Genomic DNA, 21,995 nt, shown 5'->3' on the forward strand with positions numbered 1-21,995 from the left:
TTGAAAGAACTGTCCAGTTGCAAATGAGAGCCTCCCAGGCTTGAGGAAGCAGGAACTTCTACTGTCGGCAATAGACTCCCGCTGTCTCCCACTACTGTCCTCATGAATTCGGTGACAATACTTCCACTAATTTTACAAGCAGCACAGTCAGGCCCTTTGGACAAACTGTAAAAGTCCGGTTAGAAGAACAGAGCATCGAAGAGTTTAGCTAATCAATATGCAGCCAGTAGTGATTATTAAAGATACACTTCCGAAGACTTCCAAATACACATACATACATATATATCTTTCAGAGAAAAAAAAATGTTTACACTTCAGAAATATAGTTCAGATTAGATCCATGTTTCCACAGGCTGAATATAATTTTCCTGAAAACAAAGGCAAAGGAGAAATGGAAAAGATGTAGATTCCTGAGCAGCGCTCTTTTCCTGTCAGAGGTATAAAAAGGCCCATGTTTTCAAACGAAAAACATAATCATCATTTAAGACTGCTCCATAAAAAACCAAGCACTTTTTGAACAGACCTCTGTTACAAACCTCTGTTCAAAAGACTCTATAATTGGGCAGCCCTGGCAAAATGAGATAATGTTCACGTATCATGATACAAATATTCTAGGAATAATCAAAACATGAAAGGTTCGTATAGGCACCTTCTGTATTAAACTGGAATGACCTGTGAGAACGGCAACTCCTGTATTTTCCTCTCTCCTACAATCCTGCTTCAATACAGTCAATAGATTTTTTGCTGGTAGTACCAATGGAAACAGGACTGGGCAATGACCGTTTAGGACAGTGTGATGGATGACCATGATACCACACACCCGTAAACATGTCACTCCATGTGTTTGCCCAACAGCTGGCTCTCGGTATGGCATCAAATACATGATTTCTGTTGTTTTTCAGCTGGGAAAACACATTCGAATGTGTCAAACGCCTTCCCAATGCTAGCACAGGATATATGCTTGGCTCGCACTCAGGCTGGTTCCCTCATGAAACTGGTGCTTGTGTAGACATCTATAGGTTTGTGATTCTGGCTGGGATGGGTCACAGGCTACTCTGCAACAGAACCAGGGCATTGTAATTACATTTAATTCTCCCTTTTAATTTTAAATCAAAACTATCTTGTACCCTTTTAGGTACAAAATGATACAGCAAAAATATGATGTGCTTTAAAAACCTGCCCCACGGAACCACAAGATTTTGATGTGTAAATATTTTAAAGCTGCCCAAAACACTTAGGAAGAAAAAACCTGACAGAACAGTCTATTTAAGAAATTTTTTTAATTTTTATTACTTTCTAGTAGTCATTTTCTCATGTGCATGTTTAAATTCTAAACCAGCTATACAATTTACCCTATAGATTTCTTCCCCGTAGGAAAAAAAAAAAATCAAGGAAAAATCTTGCGAAAGAAGAGCTCGAGAAGGTACCATCATCCTAAATAGGCTGTCCTGTTATTGCTTAATTAAGAGAATGAAATGCTCAGGGTTGGAGTCTGGGAGTTTACACTTGGCATTTCATTTCTGGTTTTGTTCCTTCTGCAGAAGACATGCCCCCTTGTGGGGAGAGGTTCAGGCCCATAAACCACTGGTCTCCCTTGACCGGTTTGGATATCGGGCAAAAGAAACAGTTGTGACAAACCAGCTTTTTGCTTCTGAATTTCTCACTTTTCAGTCCCTCCTTAGATGCGTGATGCTTGGTGTACCTCACATGGATGTCTTCTGTGGGTTGTGGGGAGGATGAAGAAAAGCAGCAAGCCTTAAGGCTCCTGAAGAGATGATGCTAGATGCTTAACACAGTAAGAATAGCATGGAACCGGTTCTTTCAGCTGTGTCAAATATATTAGTTTTAGCACCTTCATGAAACAGAGGGAAACTGCCCTAAAGAAAGCACTGCATAAAAGTTTGCTTGTGACAAGGAGAGGACACAATTGCCTGGATCTAAATAAGCATCCTACAAACCAAAAGCATCATCGCTGTAGGGATCTCTGCACCGAACTCCTTACTGGCAGGCTTTTAACCCTTGTCTAAGCTATAGTAACACTGAAACAGTTCTGAAAATATTTTCAGGCTCTTAAAAGCCTTTTTCTCCTTTTTTGTAATGTCGATTTGGCCATTACAACCACAATGCAGTTACCTATATGTTGTCCTTGCCTATACCTTGAATGAATTTTGTTATTTATTAAAACTGGTCACTTCAAAACGCCAAAAATTTAAGTGACGTGGATCGTAAACATCCACTTACCGTTATTACCATGACAACAGATCTTCAAGTAATGTAACAACTCCACTGGAGTTATGAAAACTGAGACTATCAAATTGCATTCAGTGTGAACACAGGGTGAGGAATACCAAACAATATGATACCTCGTGACTATTAAACACAGGGTGATAGTCTTCTTCCTCCCTTCAATATTGAAAGCATATTAATTTTCGCATACGAGATATAAGCAAACAAACTGTCTCTCCAAAACAGATAATAGGCTGATGAAACAAACAAATGATCTTTCATTAGAAGTACAAGATAAAAACCAAGCACATTAAAGCAGAGAGTCTGGTAGAGTGACAGGAGGCTACTACACTCCGCTATGTAAAAAGAGGACAGAGAAAGGGCACCCAAAGCGCGACATAATGAGGCAGGAAGATGGCAGGGAAAGAGAAGTCTGTGCTAACAATACTTCTATCTGAGATATTAGCATAAGACATGACAAAATAAACACCGTGTTTTCTAGATTCACATAACATATGTTAATCTCTCCTGCAGCAGGTTCTTTCTGTCTCAAAGTACAAGAACCCCAAGATCCTCTCTTAGAAAACTGTTCATCACTTCAGGGAGAAGGGGTTATTCTACACTGGTTTCTTCCTTATACCTCAGTACACACCGAAGTCACTTTTCTTATCACTACGGATACATCTGTCTGCTTTGTTGCTCTAGACATAAACAAACTGAAATTGGAGTATGCAGTAACCTGTCTTCTGGGTGCCGACCCTCATGGCAGACTACAAGGATATTCTTTCCACTTTCACTTGTGTGGAATCTTCATCTGACTTCTCTTGAAATGAGAAACTACAGAGCACATCAAATAAAACCTGAAACATGAGCTAGCCAGCTTGAGACAATTAACATGCTTCTGACTTAGTGATTCCTATTTCCTTTCAGTTCCACGTAAGAAGATTCAGCACTTGAAATACCTGAGAACTGTAAAGCATTGCAATGTTCATCACTGTTGCAGTTCACTAACAAAATAAAAATTTTAAAGTCAGTTGTTGGAAGGGTTCTGCCCTCTGCTCTCTTGTTCAACTGTTACATAACAAATTGTACACAAACTACATTAGCTTTGCGTCAGAAATAAATTTGGATAGAATCTCAAGCCTTCCACTGAATCATCTCTGCAAAGATGGCCCATCTTTTCAGCAAGAAGCAGCCTAGAGAAAGCAAAAGAAGATGTGCTGTATTATTTGAGAACAGCAGGATAACGAAGGTATTAAACACAGCAATTATTACTTACCTTTCTTTGGCTAAGAGAACAGACATCCCCACCAGCTTAGCAAACTCGTCAGCTGTGAGAGAACCCTTTTCAGATACCTGTCAAAAACCAAACACACAAATAAACAAACTATGGCATTAAAAGAACAATGAAGTTCTCTCAGCTACTGAATCAGGTCTAGCCTTGTGAAATGATAAATTGGTAGCAAATCCCTTGTGAAGATAAGTAGTTTGTTTGCATTTTAAAAAGTACAAATAATTATGATTATTTCCCCTTAAAAATACCTCTTCTGTGTCCTGGGAAAATTGCCAGGTATAAAAAAGGAACATAGAAAAGAGTTAAATCTGAAAAAAAAAAAATCACATGGTACCCTTTCCTTTGGATTTTTTTAAAAGATGCCTTGGGACAAAATGAGTGGAAAAATTAGAATTGCTCAGACAGCAGTATAGTGTCACAATCAGTATTTACACAGCCCAACTATACTCAGTGATTCTGCAAACAGTGAATCCTAAATGAGGAAATAAAAGACCTGCTCAGGGGAGGTCACCGATTCAGAAATTTAAGTCATCTCAGATGGAAGTGGAGAATTTGAGTCTAATGGGATTTAAAATATCCCCACTGCCTATAGGTAAATCCCCAAACCTTGGTACTCCACCATATATTATGGCATACTAGAGGGATCAGTAAAAGCCACCATCACATTCAGTTGACACAAAAGATAGGTTCAATCTTGGGACTTAAAACTTTGGCTCCATTGTCTCAACCACGCTAGTTAATACATGCTAAAATGAAACCTCACACAGGTTGGACATGTGGATGCTTAAAATATTAGATACGAAGTCTAGACTTATTACTGCATTGAATTTCCCAGATAAACATGTTTTATTACCCTACAAATTAATAATTCTTCCATTTCTCCATTGCTTCAGATTCAAGCAAACCTGTAAATCCAGATGTAGTTGCCATTTCCTGCTTCCCACATAACTGGGTGGGGAGGGGTCTATTCTGCTTCATTCTCGGCAGTAGTCTTTTTACAGAAACTCAGATTAAATTAGTCCTAACTTGAGATTTTGTGAAGCTAAGTGACCAAATCTGAGTAATGGAAGCCAGCTATACAATCTAATATGCATATGGGTGATTAATTATCTTTCCTTCCCAAACCACTACTCTCATCAAGGATGACTTTGGGTTCCTTTGGGTTCCTTTGACTTCCATGTCATTTCCTGTCTTCACCAGCTGTTCAAAACCACATCTCTCTCCTGTCTGAAACCCTGTGACTTCCTTCCACTTCTCAGAAGTTTCATGTTACTGTACATTATACATTAAGCACAGGGTACTTTCGGCCACAAGTCTGATCTCATCTTCCCTTTCCCTTATGGGCTAGCCTTCCTCATTCAAAGCCTCTCCCTTACATTTTTCTATGGAGTCAAAGTCTCATATTATGAAAATAAAAGAAAAAAGGCACTTCAGTAATAAATCCACCATCTGTTGCTTTTTGCAGTTGACCTCATTTGTTATCAAGAAAAGGTTTTTCCTTTCCTTTCAAAGAGATAAGCACTCTTACTGAAGGCAACAACTTAATTAGAAACCAAAAATAATCAGAAAAAACCCTAAAATGGACTAGGTATTTTTCTGTAAATATAAGAAAATAAACTGAAAGGATTAACATATATTAAAAGATTTAAGCATTTTAATTTTGATAATTTAGGATGGAATCTTTTAGACGGCTATATACATTTCTCTTACCTAAAAATCTTTTTGATGAGAGAAAGCTATATGGTGCCAATCATGCAAAACGCACTGAAGAGTCTACCTCATTTACCAAGTGAGAAGGTGTCTGTGATAGCTCTACTTTTTCTTGACTGCCCAAGTCAAAGTCCTCTTTGACTTTGATGTTTAACTTTGGATACACTGAATCAGCCTTTACTCAACTTTATGAAAAACAAAAAACTACATGCCACTGAAAAAGACACAGGAAAATGCATCAAATAATAGGATAGCAGGACTTTAAAGAGTCCAGAGGTAGCAAGACCACGAAGGTTTACCACACTGAGCAATTTATACTACTTTTTTTTCCTGATGAAGCTAGCTTAATTCTATACACACTAATCTCCAACTGAGCACTTGTCACAGCAGCAAACTCAGTACAAGATGTTACACATACAATATGCTATTTTATGAAATAAACCCAAACCAAACAACTGCCTGTATCAACATTTAAGAGCTACTTTCACTGCCTTCAAGCACATTGTGTACACTGTCAGAAATCCACTTCTGTTAATTTAACTGTTTAATACATGCCATGAATTTCATCCTACAGCACAAAAGATTTGCAGGAAGGTTGAAGGTTAACGAAGTTTGAAAAGAGATGGAAAAGTGATTTATTCCTTAAGGAGAAAGCAATGACTAAGATTATTGCCTGCACAGCACTTTGAAGATGAAAGTGCTATTTAAGTATTACTGTTAGAAGATTTGGAAGTGGAATATTTTGTATTTCAAAACCTCAAAAGGAAATCCTGTACCTCAAGTTTTTATACCTAACGTGTTTAAATTTCCCCAGCACAGTCAGAACACTGAAGGAAACGAAGTACACTTACTGTCTCTAAAGCAGAAGCTACCATTTCCTCTTCGTTATGAGACTGGAGTTCAATCACCATCACACCACTGTCAAATATCCGAAGCCTAAAATCAAGAGAGAGAGTCAAAGTAACTAAAAACCCTGTGCACATCACCTATGGTCACATTTCTAATGTATCCACACCTATAACCACATTACAAAAGGGCAGGGAAGCTCTGTAAAATGAACTTAACATTAAAAGCATCTTCAAAATCTGAAGAGACTGAAAAGAGCAGGGCATATGCCTGGCCTTAGTTAAACACTTTCCGCAGTCTGAAAAAAACTGTATCGGAAGTGAAAAGAATATTGTCTTCCTAGCAAAGTGAACCATGGTTAAAAATTCATATTTTAACGTAGAGTGGATGTTGGTGCATACAGCAGCATCCTTTAAGCAAAGGATAACTTTGTTTAAAAAAACCCATAAAAATCTACTGCAGGTAAAATATTAAGTCATCCAAGCACCATGGTCTGACTTGCAAGTGCCATGTTTTATAAATACATCTGTAAAGCTCTTACCTCAGTGGTAATTTCAGTGACTCCAGCATCTTACAAGCATTTACTAAATCTTCTGGTGACAGCAACTATTAAAATAGTAAAACATATTTATTCACAGCTTGCATTTCAAGTATACAGCGTAACACCAAAACAAACACTTTTAATAACTACAGCTATAAAATACACCAGGCTACACAATATTGTTAATTTTCTTCCTTTCTATTGTGCAGTCTATTTTCTTGGCTTCTATGCTCCTTTCTGTTCCCCTACTATGTGTTCTATAATAATCCTTCTTGCCCTGTTTACAGAAAGAATTGACATATTTTGTAAAAAAAAAAAAAAAAAATTCACCATTCTTTAGTATTCTCTGTCCTTTCAGTTTTCTTCCCAGATAAGGATGGATTTTCCCTTTTGTATGGTATTATAAAAAGCAGCATACATTATGACAACTTATAGAGGACATATAAACATTACATGGAAGAAGGAGAAAGGAAAAAGGTAAAAAGCCCTGATTTTAATAAAGGGCTGATCACTTCTTGCTGTTAGACAGGTAGAGTGAGGAATTGGTAGGGAACATTTTTACCCTTTTTCTTTAATTACCTTATCACTGAAGTACATTTTATAAAATATTTAATAAAACCAATTTCTCACCTCTAATCCTCGTGCACGATTTACCAGACAGTACACTTCTGTAAGTGACATGATCCCTCCTCGCTCCTGTGTTAAGCACAAGACTGGTAAGAGAAATAGCATTAATCTAGTAAACACAGTATCTCAACTTGCATCTGACTGATTAAACAGGTAAAACAGAGGAGCTAAATGATGGGCCTTAATGAAAAAAAATATCTAGGCAATACCGCATATTTCTAGCATGAGAGGTAAGTGGTTATATCTTTCTGTAATCATTTTAAAATGCAAAACACTGATAACTTTGATTTTAAAGCAGAGAATAAATCACAGGAACAACGAATTTCAATATATTAAATCTATCAATCAATTTACTGTTTTTACTTTTCAGACACACTCAGTTTTCCATTCTGATCATAGTAGGTAGCACATAGCTTTCACAAAAATACTGTAATATGTATGCTTTTTAGTAGACACATAGCCTTATAAGCTGCAACATGAAATCTAACTTTTTGGTGAGAATCCTGAATTCTGTAATAGCTTCAGGTAAATTAAAATATGAGATATTACTAAGGGGAGGGGTAATCTATGTAATAACTCTGTGCTACATTTGCAAAATATGTAATTTTTAAGCAGTTTAAAGACTGACTACTTATATTTTCAAAGTCAGTGTTGTTTCACTCTTTCTTTAAAAAAGTAATATTCTGCAGCAAGGGATGAATACAGCGCTGTTCAAAGAGAAGAAAGACTGCTAGTATGATTTGCTAAATATCACTGATATTTTGCAAATTAGAAGTTGAGATGCCATTACTCCAAAGAAGAATCCTTACTTATATTTAAACTTTCTTATTCAGAAAGAGGATATATATCCCTTCCATAAACATTGAATATGAGGCTGTGCTGCTAAATCTGAGACTTTAAAAAGAGGCACAGTACTACAGCCGAAACACATTTACATCAAAATTCAGCAACACACAGAAAATGCTGGTGCAAAATTAGGTACTTTACCTCTAATGGTGTCTGCAGCATTCCGGCTAGTTGCTTTGCCAGTTGCATGTGGTAATGTGTACCAGATCCGTATGTCTCCCTAGTAACTGGATTAGCTATACCCATACTCAGTAGATAGGACTTGAACCTAATAGTCTAAACAAATAAATAAATTTAAAAGTACATCAGCTAGTGAATGATTCTGGTTTTTAAAAGTCTGTGATTTTATTACTGTAAGACAGGTTTGGTGAACAAATCCATTCAGTTTACTACCAATAAAGTCAATTACTAGCAAAGAGAAGGCAAGACTTAATACAATTTATTTTTGACCAGCAGAGGTCAAAAATACAAAAATTTACACAAAGGCAGTAAAATCTTTGCTTTTAAGAAAGGGTCAAAAGAAAAGCTAACACTAAACAAGTAAGTCACTTTTACTTTATGTAAAACAGAAAAAAACCCAACCGTGAAGTGTTCTTTATTAACATTACAGGTATTAAACGGATAGCTTTTTGCTTTGCATAGGAACATTTCTGTTGACTTTAAAAACAAAATTCATTTACCTCATCCTCAGTGATGTCACCTTGTTTTTCTTTAATCTTATTAGCTATTGACTTGGATAACTCCACCATTTCCTTAGCCTATCAAGAAAGACACATAGATAAGTCAACTTTCAGCTCAACAGAGAAAAGCATGCTTAAAACTGAGCAAACAAGCATAAGTCTACTTGGATAAGTGACACATGCCATACCTTCTCCATTAGTTTGCTAAGATCCTCAAAAGCCTGAAATGAAAAGCAGACACTGCAGATCAGTATAATTACAGCATTCAGATTCATGGATACAGTGAGCTGCCTTTGTCCACCTACCCAAGCTATTCGTAAGAGCTCCTATCCCTTTAGATTAGTATGTTACAATGTGTTATTTTATATATAATGGGTTGATATATCTGTTTTATATCACATCTTAAAGTCAAAATTATACAATCCATAAACAACAAAGAATGAAGAAAAGAATCAAACAATCACACGCTTTTCTAGTATGCGAACACTAGTTCAATATGATTTATGAAGTCCATATGATAGGAAGGAACAACGAGATACTGAGGCCCAGAAAAGATTAAACTGTCCAAGTTTATTATGCTCTCCTAAAAGCTGGGGGAAGGTTTCTTGGTGGTGATGGTAGGTTTTCTTCCAACAGTTAACCCTCACTCAAGGAGATCTATTGTTTCTGGCCAGCAGCAAGCCAGCTGTAAAGCTACAGAAGTACTCCTCCTGACAAGACAATTTTACTTTAATCAGTAGATGTTACTAAGTTAGTAAGAAACAGCCACTTCAACTGAGCAAGGAAGAGGGTATATGCTTTCACATGTATGCTTAACTGAAGAGACAAAACCTCTGAAGACATGTGGCAACATCTCTTCATTTAAGTATCGCATACACAGGAACAGCAGTGCTACCACAGTAAATAAAAAACAGTTTAAAAAAATGAATAAGGTCCATGAGACAAATTATCAGATTTAAATAAATTAAGATAAAAACTAGACACAAAGCATCCTCTGAAAACTCTAGTTGTTGGACCTAAAAACCAAAATACCTGCTAGAGCAAGGGAAAAAATTATTTGTACAAAACAATTTTTTTCTAGTCTAAGAAACCTTTTATTTTGTTTCCACAAAAAAATATGTAATCAGCTGGACATCCATCATAGGACCACAATTATATCAAGTCTGTTAAGCTTAGTAAACTGCTACGGTCTCAAATACAACAATTCTACAACAACACACAAAGGGCATTTTTAGGCTTAAATAAAACATACTTTAAAAAAAGCTGAAGGTATACTGAAATTCAGAAGTTTTAGTAATGATAACCAACTAGCATTAAAAAATTAATGTAAAAAAAAAAAAAAGAGTTAGCAACTATATTAATGCAACTGTATTAAAGAGCAACTCTCATTTCTCCCATCCTCAGCAACACACATTCAGCCTTCTCACCCGCTTCTCTCAAATACAGGACAACGTGCCCAGGTGGTCAACCTTTTCAAACCACCTTTTTTGAACAACTGGTGTGAGAAAAATTCCTGAACCTTTTCAGCTAAAGCTTGCCTGATAGCAGCACCCAACCCCTCCAGCCACAAGTAAAGAAGGTTGTTCAGTTAGAGTATGTCAAATGACCAGAGATACATCTTGCCTACAGCTTCTAGCCATTGCTTCTATGTTATTCCTAGCTTATTCTGACTAATCCCCCACTAGAAAGACAGATTTTAGCAGAATTTGTGCAGGAAGACCCAATTGTTTCCATCTACATTTAGGCGCCTTACTTAGAAGTTTATTGGTCTGAGATTCAACATGCAAAGAAGAGAAAGAGATGCCTCCAGGAGGGGACAGGGTTTGCTTTTCATCTGAATCCCTCCTAATAGTGCCAGTGTGTCTCCACTGACTGGAGAAGTCTAGCCCCTTAACACTTGGTACGTAAGTTAGGTATCCAAAATTAAGTGGGACAAAGCTAGGTCCAAGGGGAGAAAAGAAAATATACCACTGTATAACAATAATCTACCACTATCAGAACAAAAGCTTCTCTTTGGAATATTTCTTCTTACTTCCTAATCTGCCAAATTCAATAATTTACAATAGATTTCCCAATCTCTAGTGTAAATCAAAGTCCTTCCACTGTACTTGCATATGATATCAACAAAAAGTTTTCTAACAAGGCTTTTCCCAGCTTATTTCTAATCTCTATAACCTGCATGAAAACATCATTCATCAAAAGAACCCTTGATTTAGCTAAATAAACAGCATGCTGTATCTAACTCCTCCTCTGCCTGACTCACCAAGGGCAGGCCTGGAAACAAAGGGGAATGTGCACACACCTAACAGGAACTTCCTCAGATAAACAAAAGGCTAAAGAACTGGATTCTTATCAGCAGTGAACAGCAGATGCAGGAAGCCTTTTCCTGGAAGCCAGGGCACCATTTTTAAAATTAAGTCATTTATAACATTTAAAGCTGGAGGAAGGCAGGATTTTACAAGTCATGGTTTTCCTCTGTTCATACAACATGTATAAATGGATTTCTTTTACTCTCTGACAAAGCTACGAAAGGAAAAAATAACCAGACAATACCTTTTGAACTATATACACACGCATGTAACCACAATACCTTTTGAACTACACACAGAACTTCATTCATTACGTTCCTCATAAATAGAAAGGAAAAAGTTTAATGCTACCAGTATCTGAAACAGCATGCGGCCTGCAAAGGTACTATAATTGTCTTATGTATCAGAGCACTGAATGCCTTTTTTATTGTGGCATGCTGAATCCCATAAAGCTTTGCCAGAAGAACGAATCTGTTGCATGTAGTTTATGAGTACTTCTGTATTAATCTCTACTACCAAGACGGAACCAGACTATTTTTGAGGATATCGCTCCCAGGTATATACGAATAAATTAATTGCCTCTGTTGTTCATCACTATTGATATCTGGAATTCAACTATTGTGCTGTTTCTGGGGAAAAGGATGGTCCCTATCTAGCCCAGGTATTTCGCAAAGATACTTGTAACATCTTGCTGATGCCTGGACTGCAGAACATTTTACTGTAATTACTGTAATTATAAGCCTAAATCTAACATTTAAAAACTGAATATTTATAAGATTAAAACCTAACTTCACCACAGTTATGTGCAGACAGTTGGATCAGTGTATTCTTCTTAATATATATTAAATTTTCAATTGAAACCAAAATTAGCTGTAAAAAAGGGAAAAAAAAACCCCAAACTTTTAACAGTCTCTTTGTGCAGATGCTTTTGTGTTCTGCTTCCCCTGATGAAAAGTCAGTGAACTCAGATTTCTAATTCTACCAAAATTAATTTCATAAATACACAGTTAGTTTCAAAGAACAGTCTTCTTAAAAGGAATTGTTTAAATGAAGTACCTTTACATATATTGAAAAGTCAGTTGAACAAAGTAAATAACTGTAAATTATATACTCTTAATCAATTCAGACTTCTCAACAAAAACAATAAATAGTCTCAGCTGCCCCCGAAAGAAAGTGTGAATGAATGTAAATGGCTCAGACAGGTGGTTGACCTTGAAACTTCAGTAGTATTTACCTCGGAAATGTTTTTGTCAGTCTCTTTTCTTTTTTCCTCTAATTTCCTTTCGATCCCTACAATTCCTACAGCCCTTATTCTTCCTGCCTGCAAAAGAAAATAATGAAAGGAATCAAAATAGGAAATGCTAAGTTTTCTCATCCGCCTCACTGTGAAAAACCTTACATTAGAAGACAGGAAACATTCCCCAAAAAAGCTGATATCATGCATACAATATTTCATATATTTCTTGAAAGTATTTTTTAAACCAGTCTAAAAAAATAAACAATAAGTGTAAAGCATGTATGAATTTTCTGCAGTAGACAGATAATAAGATTATTATATTGAAGCTATTAATATGAAGATGCCTAATAGCCTGATCCAGACTGAGCATTCCAGCTCATCTCAGTTAAAGCCTCCCGAGTCCATGTGAACATCTATACTAGAGCTGTGGAAATGCGCGAGTGTATCTAAACATGATTACTTCAAGAAATCTAGCCTGAAGAAACATAGCCACAGAAACACAATGCTAAGTGCAGTCTAATTAACCTTCCTGAGAAGATTCAGAATGGAGGTGATGGTGAACCTTTCATTTGATGCCAAATGTGTTTTAGAAAGGCTGGTACCTAAGTGGCAGTGGTGCCATCCCTCAAATCTCTGACTGCAAAGCTTAGCACTGGTGTTAATGATTTGCTGTGACTTAAGAATAAGAACAGGAGGTAAGGCACTTTCATTAAATGATTCTTGATGCAGGATACAGGCTTCCCCATTAGTCCAAATGCAACTATGTTTATAGGTACTACATTTACAAAGGAGGACATATGTGATTTGACATTGAACAATCTTTAAATCATCCTATTTCATTCATATAGTACTATATGTTCAATATATTCATATATTCAACATATTCATATACAGAAACATCTACATGTTTATCAGAATTTATAACCTACAAGTATGCAGACAGATAAAGAAGGCAATCTAACATATGACGAAGAGATTCTCTGTAACAACTGTCCATTTAGAATATACATTTAAATCAAACATATATAGGTTCCAAAGAGTTATATAAAAGTTACATGTTATATATTTGACTTCCAGCCACAAAAAATAAAACAGAAATCACAATTAAGACCAAAAATCTTTCAGCTTCATTAGATCTCTCATGGTGAATAAAATTATATGCAAATATATATATATATAATATTTGCAAAAATGGAGCTCATTATCAACTATTCAAGTCCAAACACACTCAAGGAAGAGAAGCCACAGTGTTCTATATCAGGTGAAAACTGCAAAGGAGAAACTCATTTACGCCAGTGAAGAAATAGGCAAAGTAAAGCTGAATTCCCACATATGCCCATGGCGTTGGTTAGCAAGGCATGCCAGATGCAGTATATGGGCGCAGCAAGAAGTGGAAACAAGAGATTACATACAGATTCTCCTCAGAAGCTCTGCACATACCTGAGGATTCTTGTTAACTTGAATGGTCTGACCAGTAGGCATGTTCTCCCATCTCCTTTGTGTGATTTCTTCTGATAATCGTCTATAGAACTGCAAACATTAAAGAGTGACAACAGACATTTTATAAACTGTGCAGAGTAGCTCTGGGTATTTTTAGCATCTTGGAGGTAGATGAAATAAATTTCACTGTAAGACAAAGCATGGTAACACCTACGCATCCACTGTACAACATTCATTATCTGGAAATTCTTAATGTCCAGTCTTCAAAAATATACACATTAGAGGAGGAGCCATGTAGTTACTAGGTAAACTCATATGAGTACTTCTGTTGTAAAATATTTTTTTCAGATATTCAAAATGTTCCAAAACATGCTAAAGTTAAAAATGTTGAGGTTTGCTCAAAGGCATGCTTTTAAAAGGAAGGAAAGCTAAATAATCCAATTACTATTGATCTGTTAATTCAACAATATAAAGACAACCACACAGATCCATTACACTTATTTGTTTATTGCTACTATGAGAAGGTGGCATTAGTTAATTAGTTAACAGTAAGTGTATCCCACTGACCAAAATCCAGAAAGAAAATCTATTCCATTCTTATGGTTGTTCACTGGAAAGCATTCTGAAGTCATAAAGAAAAGATCTGGAGTGTAACTGATATGCTAGGTAACCAGTAAGCATTGTAAGTTTGATTTTCAGACACGAACACTAACATTAAAATAAATAAGGTTACGATTAGGCAAAACACCTACGCAATTATAACTAGGCATAAATCTACACTTGTTCTAAGCTGAAAACTGCTCACAAAGAAATGAAAGTGAGTCTGATCAAGCACATGCATTTATAAGACATTTATAACTAATTCAAGTTGAAAATCTGATTTTCTGCAGTAAACAGGTATGGCTTTTTTCATTGTTCAAAGTTAAAGTTCTCAGTCTCTTCAAGTGAGGATCTTATACTGTCAAATTTCTTTACAGAGTGCAATTTGGTTTTTAGCATAAGCCTTCTTTTAAAAATATATGACTTTTTTTACAATGCTCAACGCCCTTGAGATTTGGTGTAGGTAAAAAAAATAAAGATTTATAAAACATAAAATGAAACAAAGCTCTGAGGCAACAAAAATTGTTCAGCAATAAAATTAGAGAGATGATTAGGAATAAGTTGCTGTTTAGGAATAAGATTCCTGTGCAGTAGAGGGTTAGCTACAAAGAAACGTCTTTTACTCTGTTAAACATTTAACAGATTTCAGAGACGTCATTTTGGAAAATCCTGTGTTCAATTTAAAAGATTAAAAAAGGAAGTATAAGATTACATTAAAACTACTAAAATAAGGACAAAGCCTAATAATGCCTCTTGACATTTTTTGAACTCTATTTGCATTATTTAAACAAAGTATAAAACCCTGAAGGCTCATAGTGTTTGTCTTCAAAAAGGATGTATTGAAAAAGCTCCACCTCAAAAGTAAACATGGAAAGATCATGGAATATTATCACTAACGCAGCAAGAGCAGAAAAGCATGTCCAAAGATCTGATGTGCTGGGCTCGCATGGTACAAAACTTACCTCAATCTGCCCATGTTCTTTGAAAGAAAGTTTGATGTAGGAATATTTGCTGCTTTGGAATGGACCAGGCTCTTTGTTTGAAGAAGCAGGATGAAGATGAACTACTATTTTGGCACTAAGAAAAAGTTGAAGGAAAGAAAAAAAGGCAGCTTTCTGTAATATCTAAAAAAATTATTTCTACAATCGAAGTTAACCATTTAATCAAAACCTCTATTAACTTTATCTAACATAAGAGCTAAAGTACATCAAATAATGCTTTATGTTTGTGCATCAACATTTAAGCATTTTGACTCAGTATTATAGTAATCTTGCATAAAAACTACTATAACCTCTAAAACAGCAATATCTCACAAATTTAAAATGTACCCACCATCAATTCTTAAGAAATAAACATAACAAATTTTAACATTTCAAGCAATAATTTCTGAAAAATCTTTTATTTAAGATAAAAACAAATCATGAAGTAGCCATTTGATTTGGCTTTTGACTTGCAATAACTACTGCCAAAATACACTATCTTTGTCACAGGAAAACAAAAGGTCTCAATATTATGTTTAATCTATCCCATTTGTATATGTCACTTGTGAACACTGTATGTGAATTTATCCAAAACCAACATTCAAAGGTAACATGCATGGAAATAACAGTCTAAAATGACACCTATCACCAAAACAAACCTTGAGATAGCATAATTTTAGGAACATAACAGACTGCTATCACAGCATGACTGCAAGTCCACCATTCCCATTTCATTTTACTGATACTTTTTTCATGGGTCTTTATTTACTTAACTTCTCCAGCATTAGTGAATTACCTGATTTCTTCTGGATACGCCCAGCATATTACCTTACCCATCTGACTGTAGGCTGCAAGCAGATGTCAACTACATATATATTTCTCCAGTTAATATTTTTTCTCTTTTTCTTGTGAAATTTCTTTATACACTTACCATACTGAATTAGTTATCCAAGTGAATGGAAACACTTGAGTTCCTTCTAACCATCACTAGCATTTCCATGCTCAAAATTAACCATATGGTCATGAAAAGTTATATAATACAGGATCTGGCAGAGTTTCTATCCCTAACCAGTTCTGTGGCACAAAAGACTAAAATTACCTTTCAAATTTAGATCCAGCAAAATCACTGTTGTCATTTATGACTAATCAAATGAAAATGGCAAACTAGAACACATACTTGTTTAGTGATTACGAGACAGTTATTTAACAAATCACATCAAACACTACTTTGTCATGACTCTCTTACACATTTGATCTCAAGTGAGGAAACCAGGTCCTTGTGGCTGTCAATGTGGAAACTTGGATTGCAAATGGAACCTACCATGAATTAATAATGTATAATCTTGGGTACCTCACGTAACTGCATGGGCAAACTATCCATCTGAAAAAGACTATGACTATCACCTTACCTTTTTCCTATCCCAGCTGCTTGCTCTTCAATAAAGACAATCTGAGACAGAGGTATAGCAATGCAGCACTCCTGGAATAATCAATGCAAACACAAGTGAAATTAAAGTCATATCCTGACTATTCATTCTCTAAAACCAAGTGTTCTCTTTCTCCATTTCACAAACAGTACAGATTTCTACAGGTGCTGCCTGAGGCACTCCATATGAAATATGATGGTAACAATAGAAACAATCTATTAAAGACAAATATAACTAGAAAACTTAATACAAAGTTGAAACTGAGTTCTAGATAATCAAAAAAACAAGCTTCAGTGTCAATGTGTCAACTTTAGACACCTCAAGCTAGATTCATAGAAGGACTCGGGAATTTAACAAATCTTTAGTATCTAAGTTCAAAATTTAAACACTAAAATTTCCACACTACTGCAGCTTATCCCTGTAGGTGCACAATGCTCACAGGTTCTTAACATTTTTGCATTGATGTTACTTTGGGAGCTAAAACAATATCCAAAAGCACCAGTCTTTTAAGTGTTGAACATCTAAAAAACTAGACTATCCTCTGATTGGAATAGGAATTTCTCCATCTGTCCCACACCCAAGGACTTAATCCAGCAGTTGATGCATCTCAACACACGTTTATTGGACTGTGCTTTAGATACAACAAAGCTGAGCAAGAAACAAGACTGTATCCATCTCTGGGAGACCAACCTACCCAGGCTAAACTCTTTCTATATGCATTTGAGACAGAAATTGCTCAAGGGAGCAATTCAAAGTATCTAATTAGGTGCCTAGTCTTGTTTTGATGAGTGTCCTTTGGTGAATGCTATCTTCAGCACAATAGCTTGGTGATCAACACAGTCACCCAGAATACAGGAAACACAGGTTACATTCCCTCTTTGAACCTCTCTTCCATCTGCAATGAGGGTGAGCCTAACACCAGGTTACAAGGAACATTGTTACGGGGCCCTCTCAATCCCTACTACCAAAATTGTTCCTCTTTGCATGAAATTATTAAATACTCATTAAATTGGAGATAAGGGAAGTATACATGCAGGAACTCCGACTAATGAGCAAATCTCTCATTGGGAAAAAACATGGGTTGTACTTCCTGTTCTAAAACCTCCTAATACAAGCTATTTAGATTCTTCTACGGCTTCAGATTCTACAGCCGTTACATAGAACAGGTTACTGTTTGTAAAATGTCCACATAGCTCTGGACACTTTAAATATAGGCAAAATGATACTTCCGTTAAAGAAAAAAAAAAAGTTTTTGCAAATGACAAAAGAGTGCAACTATATATAGTATGTACACTGTCAAAATGATTGATTCATTTAGTTCACAGTTAGAAAGTTATGAACTTATTGTAAGCACAAGGACTTAGAATCACCCCTTCCTGGTGAGAGAAGCAAGAGGAAGGGATAGAAAAAGAGATGTGTTAAAAATGCTGTAAGTTTATTTGGATATTTTTTCTCATGTCTCATGCTCACATTATGCATGATTTTATGATTTAAAATGTTGTACAAATCTAGCTATGTAACAAACTTAAAAGAATTACATATTTTTTTTCCTTTGGAAATCACTGTATTTGCTATACTGTTCAACTACAGATGGTATGTAACAACAGCAGCTATAAAACAGAGCTGTCTGTTTTTGTAAAAAGGTTTGCTATGTTAACCTAATGACAAGTGCCCCATTTATTACTAAAGTTTGCTGACACAATAAAAGGGGACTCTCTCTACAAGTTTATACTAGGTAAGCTAGCTAAGGTTTCTAAGGCTGATGTTAGATCACAGCTGAGCTTAGCCAACAACTCACCATGAAAATAAAAGGGCATTGTGCTCCTCATGTTTCAATTGTAAGGGCTTGAGAAAGAATCAGCTTCATTTACCACACTAACAAAGTTATTTGTGTACCACAGATTTAAAATTAAAAACCAAACCTGGCTCCTCTGAGACAGAATTGGTCTGTATTAGATCAGAACTGGATAATTTTTGCCCATCTCCTGGCCATATGTTTCTGCCCCTTCTCTTAATCAAGCCTGGAGCTTGTCAGAATCTTTGTCGAGTTAAACTAATCTGTTAAAAGACAACTATTTTTCTTATTCTCCAAGTTTCTTCTCTGCTGATTTAGCAAATTCAATGATCTTGATACAAGGAATCATGTAGCCTAGGAGCAGGGCAAGCCAGGGACAAGAGATGAATGTCATCCTTTTGTTGGGAAGGAGAGAATGGGGATATGCACAGTTGTTAGACTTGCTGAAGCCATAACACTTAATGTTACTCCAAGCAAGTAAAACGTCCAAGTGAGAAGATTAGAAGCAGTGCACGTTGCAGCACATGCCCACCTGTCGAGAAGAAATGCTGATGAAGAAATAAGAGATGAATTACACAGATAGTTTAGCATAACTAAATTATCTCACACTGACTGTGCCAAAAAAAAGTTAATTTATACAGAATAGTTCATGATCTGGACAATCAGCCCCTGACTTTAACAGTAACCCCACCCTGGGAACCTGCTCTCAAAACATTTTGAAAAACTGGTACTAAAAATAGTTCTGCTGTTACTGCAAACAATCCCTAAGGAAAAAAGATATTGCTTTGCCAAATTAAGAACATCCTTGGTGACCTTACCTTTACAAGTCTCTTAGTGGCTCCCTGCTTTGGAGCAAGGATGTGATATTTGGTAGGGAATGGCCTTTGGGTGTGAGAGATGCTTCAGCTACCCTTCCGCAAAACCAGTCCAGTGGAATATAACAGGCCTTTGAAAAGTTGTCACCTGAATAAGCTCTGTCTAAACTTTGCCTTCCAGGGCTAAATTTCTAAAAGATTGTGTCCAAAACAAGCATAATCCAACCTGGTTCTGAGGAGGACTTCTCCTTCAATTGCAGCTGCAAAGTGGCACACATTGTCACAGTCTATGCTTACAGCTTTGTATGTGTTTGTAGTCTTTCTCACCCATTTCTAGCCAACAATCTCAGGCTGTGGCTTGATGATACAAAGCTTTCAGCAGCAGTATTAACACTGTAGTTCTGACACTGCCACTTAAACTCCGAGTCAATTCTCCATAGCAGTACAGACAAATGTTCTGGCTTATTGAAGGTATGGTTCAGCACAAGAACAGGCAGTTGGGAAAGTAAAACTCGTACAAAATAATACTGCCACCAAACACATCCTATTATCAAATCATGGTCTGGGACTATATGCTGGGAGCAGGTGACAGGGAAACTTGGACTTGAAAACACAATGAGGAAGAAAAAGTGTCGCTAGACAAGGAGCATGGGAGAGGAGTTCACATTATCATTTGCCTGACACGTTCAGCTTCAGTCTCAAAACCAACAGTTTTTAGTGCATGATACCAGACTCTTTTCTCCTCTGTTTTTGTGCCATAGAAAAGAGAAATTTATATGATTCGTTCCCATCCCTCCTCATCTCTGCATGATCATTTTATTAAAGCAGAATTAGGTGACAGAACATTCCTTGTACATAATTTTCTTTCCACTGAGAGTGAAAAAAAAGGACTAAACTTGTGAGACAAAACACACACACAGGAAAGAAAAATGTCTCTGTGTGCAGTGTTTTCACTGCAAGCTACCTGTTGTTTATTATAGAATTTACAATTGAATGACATAAAAGAGACAAAAGTGGGACTTACATGATTCTTCTGATCCCTCCAGATTAGTCTGTGTGTGCTAAGTAGTAATACTCCACTATCAAATTTCACCTAAACAGGAAAAATAAAACAGATCAACAACAATTTTAACCAGTAAGTTGCATAAATACTGATCTTGGAAACATTACACATTACCACAACATAGCACTCAGATTCAACAAGCCAATATTTTCACAACACTCTCTTTTTTCAGAAAACATAATAAATGAAGTTTAGGAAACAATGGAGAAAATTAGTGTAAAAGGATTAGATGGATATACACAAACTTCCTTTTTCAACTGTATAAACTTTCCCCCAGGAAATCCTGAAGGATCCTCCCTCCATATGCTGTGCAAGATATACAAGCATTCCTAAATATCGCACTTTAAACAGGGCTATTGGCTTTGGAACACTCTTTGCTGACTAAGAAAGTAAAAGTTATGCAAAAAAGCAAAGCAACCTAATAAGAAGATGCTATGCACAGCCTGAAATCTTCTGGCTTATCACACAGAAGTACTGCTTCTATCCATTTTATTGTTGAAAAGTTCTTTATCAGACAGCCATCAGTATTTGGAAAAATCTGTGTTAGCAAATCGCTTTCTACTTGTAAAACTGGAGGCACGTTTTTACAGCTTTTTATGAGGGTATGCACCTACTCTGGTGAGGAAAAATGAGGAGAGATCAAGAGTTACTCCAGCCACGATGCAAAACAATAATTGAGTAGGCCTAGATGCAAGCAGAGTGCAAGAGAGCATCCTTCACCACCAGAGCTAAAGAGCATTTTACAGCTACCAGGATGACTCAAGTGTGAACTGTAGGACATAGCTTGTACATGGCATCAAAGCCAAATAGCACAGCTTGCTGGGCGGAGCAACACGGGGGAGTGCTTAGCTCCTGACACAGGAAGTGGCAACCCAAGCAGGGGACATCAAGTTTCATGACAGTGACACCAGCTACGCAGGCCCTATGGGGATGCCAACCCTCCCTCCATGTGGCACACATCGTCCAAGGCCTTTCTCGGTCCCACACAGCCTGGATCTCCTCCTTAACAATCTTCTCACAGAGCCAAACCCTGCCACACCCTGGAGCAAAACGCACTCGTCCTCCCACACCTCTGATGGTGCTCCGCCTGCAGCCCAGGCCCCTTCACATCCCTCGTCTCGCCCCCCTTCGCTCGATACCACCCATAGTCACGTCCCCTGCCGCCGCCCTTGGCTGAGGCCCACGGCCGTGCCCTTTTTCCCCCCCTCCCCTGCCCCGGCCCCGGCCCCCCGGGCCCCACCGCGCCGCCAGGCCCCGCGCAGGGCCGCTCCCGTCACCTTCTCCTCCCCGTCGCAGAGGCGCACGCCGCGCTGCTGGACCACCAGCGTCTCCCCCAGCTCCAGCAACCCGCTGGTCCAGGCGAACCTGTCCATGGCGGGCGCGCAGCCCCTTCCCCTCCCTCGCTGCCGCCGGCAGACCAGGCCGCAGCCGCCTCTCCCCGCCCGCCGCCGCCGAGCGAGCAGGCCCCATCCCCGGCCGCTCCGCGCCCTCTAGCGGCGGCCTGAGGAGCGGCCGCCATCTTCCCGCCGCGGCAGTAGGCACCGCCCCGCTCTTCCCAC

At 37.3% G+C, this 21,995-nt stretch overlaps 1 protein-coding gene across 2 annotated transcripts; it reads right to left on the bottom strand.

Annotated features, from left to right (window-relative positions):
• Positions 1-1,265: 1,265 nt before the first annotated feature.
• On the bottom strand, positions 1,266-21,809 carry VPS36 (vacuolar protein sorting 36 homolog). Of its 2 annotated transcripts, none has more exons than XM_050906603.1 (14): positions 21,741-21,809; positions 20,398-20,466; positions 16,746-16,816; positions 15,319-15,433; positions 13,757-13,846; positions 12,314-12,400; positions 8,959-8,991; positions 8,771-8,848; positions 8,232-8,366; positions 7,248-7,313; positions 6,618-6,682; positions 6,082-6,166; positions 3,506-3,582; positions 1,266-3,422 (listed from the first exon to the last, which is right to left on the bottom strand). In XM_050906603.1, the coding sequence occupies exons 1-14, from the start codon at positions 21,807-21,809 to the stop codon at positions 3,329-3,331; spliced, it is 1,134 nt and encodes a 377-aa protein (XP_050762560.1). In that variant the 3' UTR covers positions 1,266-3,328. The 2 variants fall into 2 exon arrangements, with proteins under 2 accessions (XP_050762560.1, XP_050762551.1); XM_050906594.1 differs by having other exon boundaries at positions 21,714-21,809.
• Between the last annotated feature and the right edge of the window lie 186 nt (positions 21,810-21,995).

This window comes from Gymnogyps californianus, chromosome 1, assembly GCF_018139145.2.
Source record: "Gymnogyps californianus isolate 813 chromosome 1, ASM1813914v2, whole genome shotgun sequence".
Lineage (NCBI taxonomy): Eukaryota > Metazoa > Chordata > Aves > Accipitriformes > Cathartidae > Gymnogyps > Gymnogyps californianus.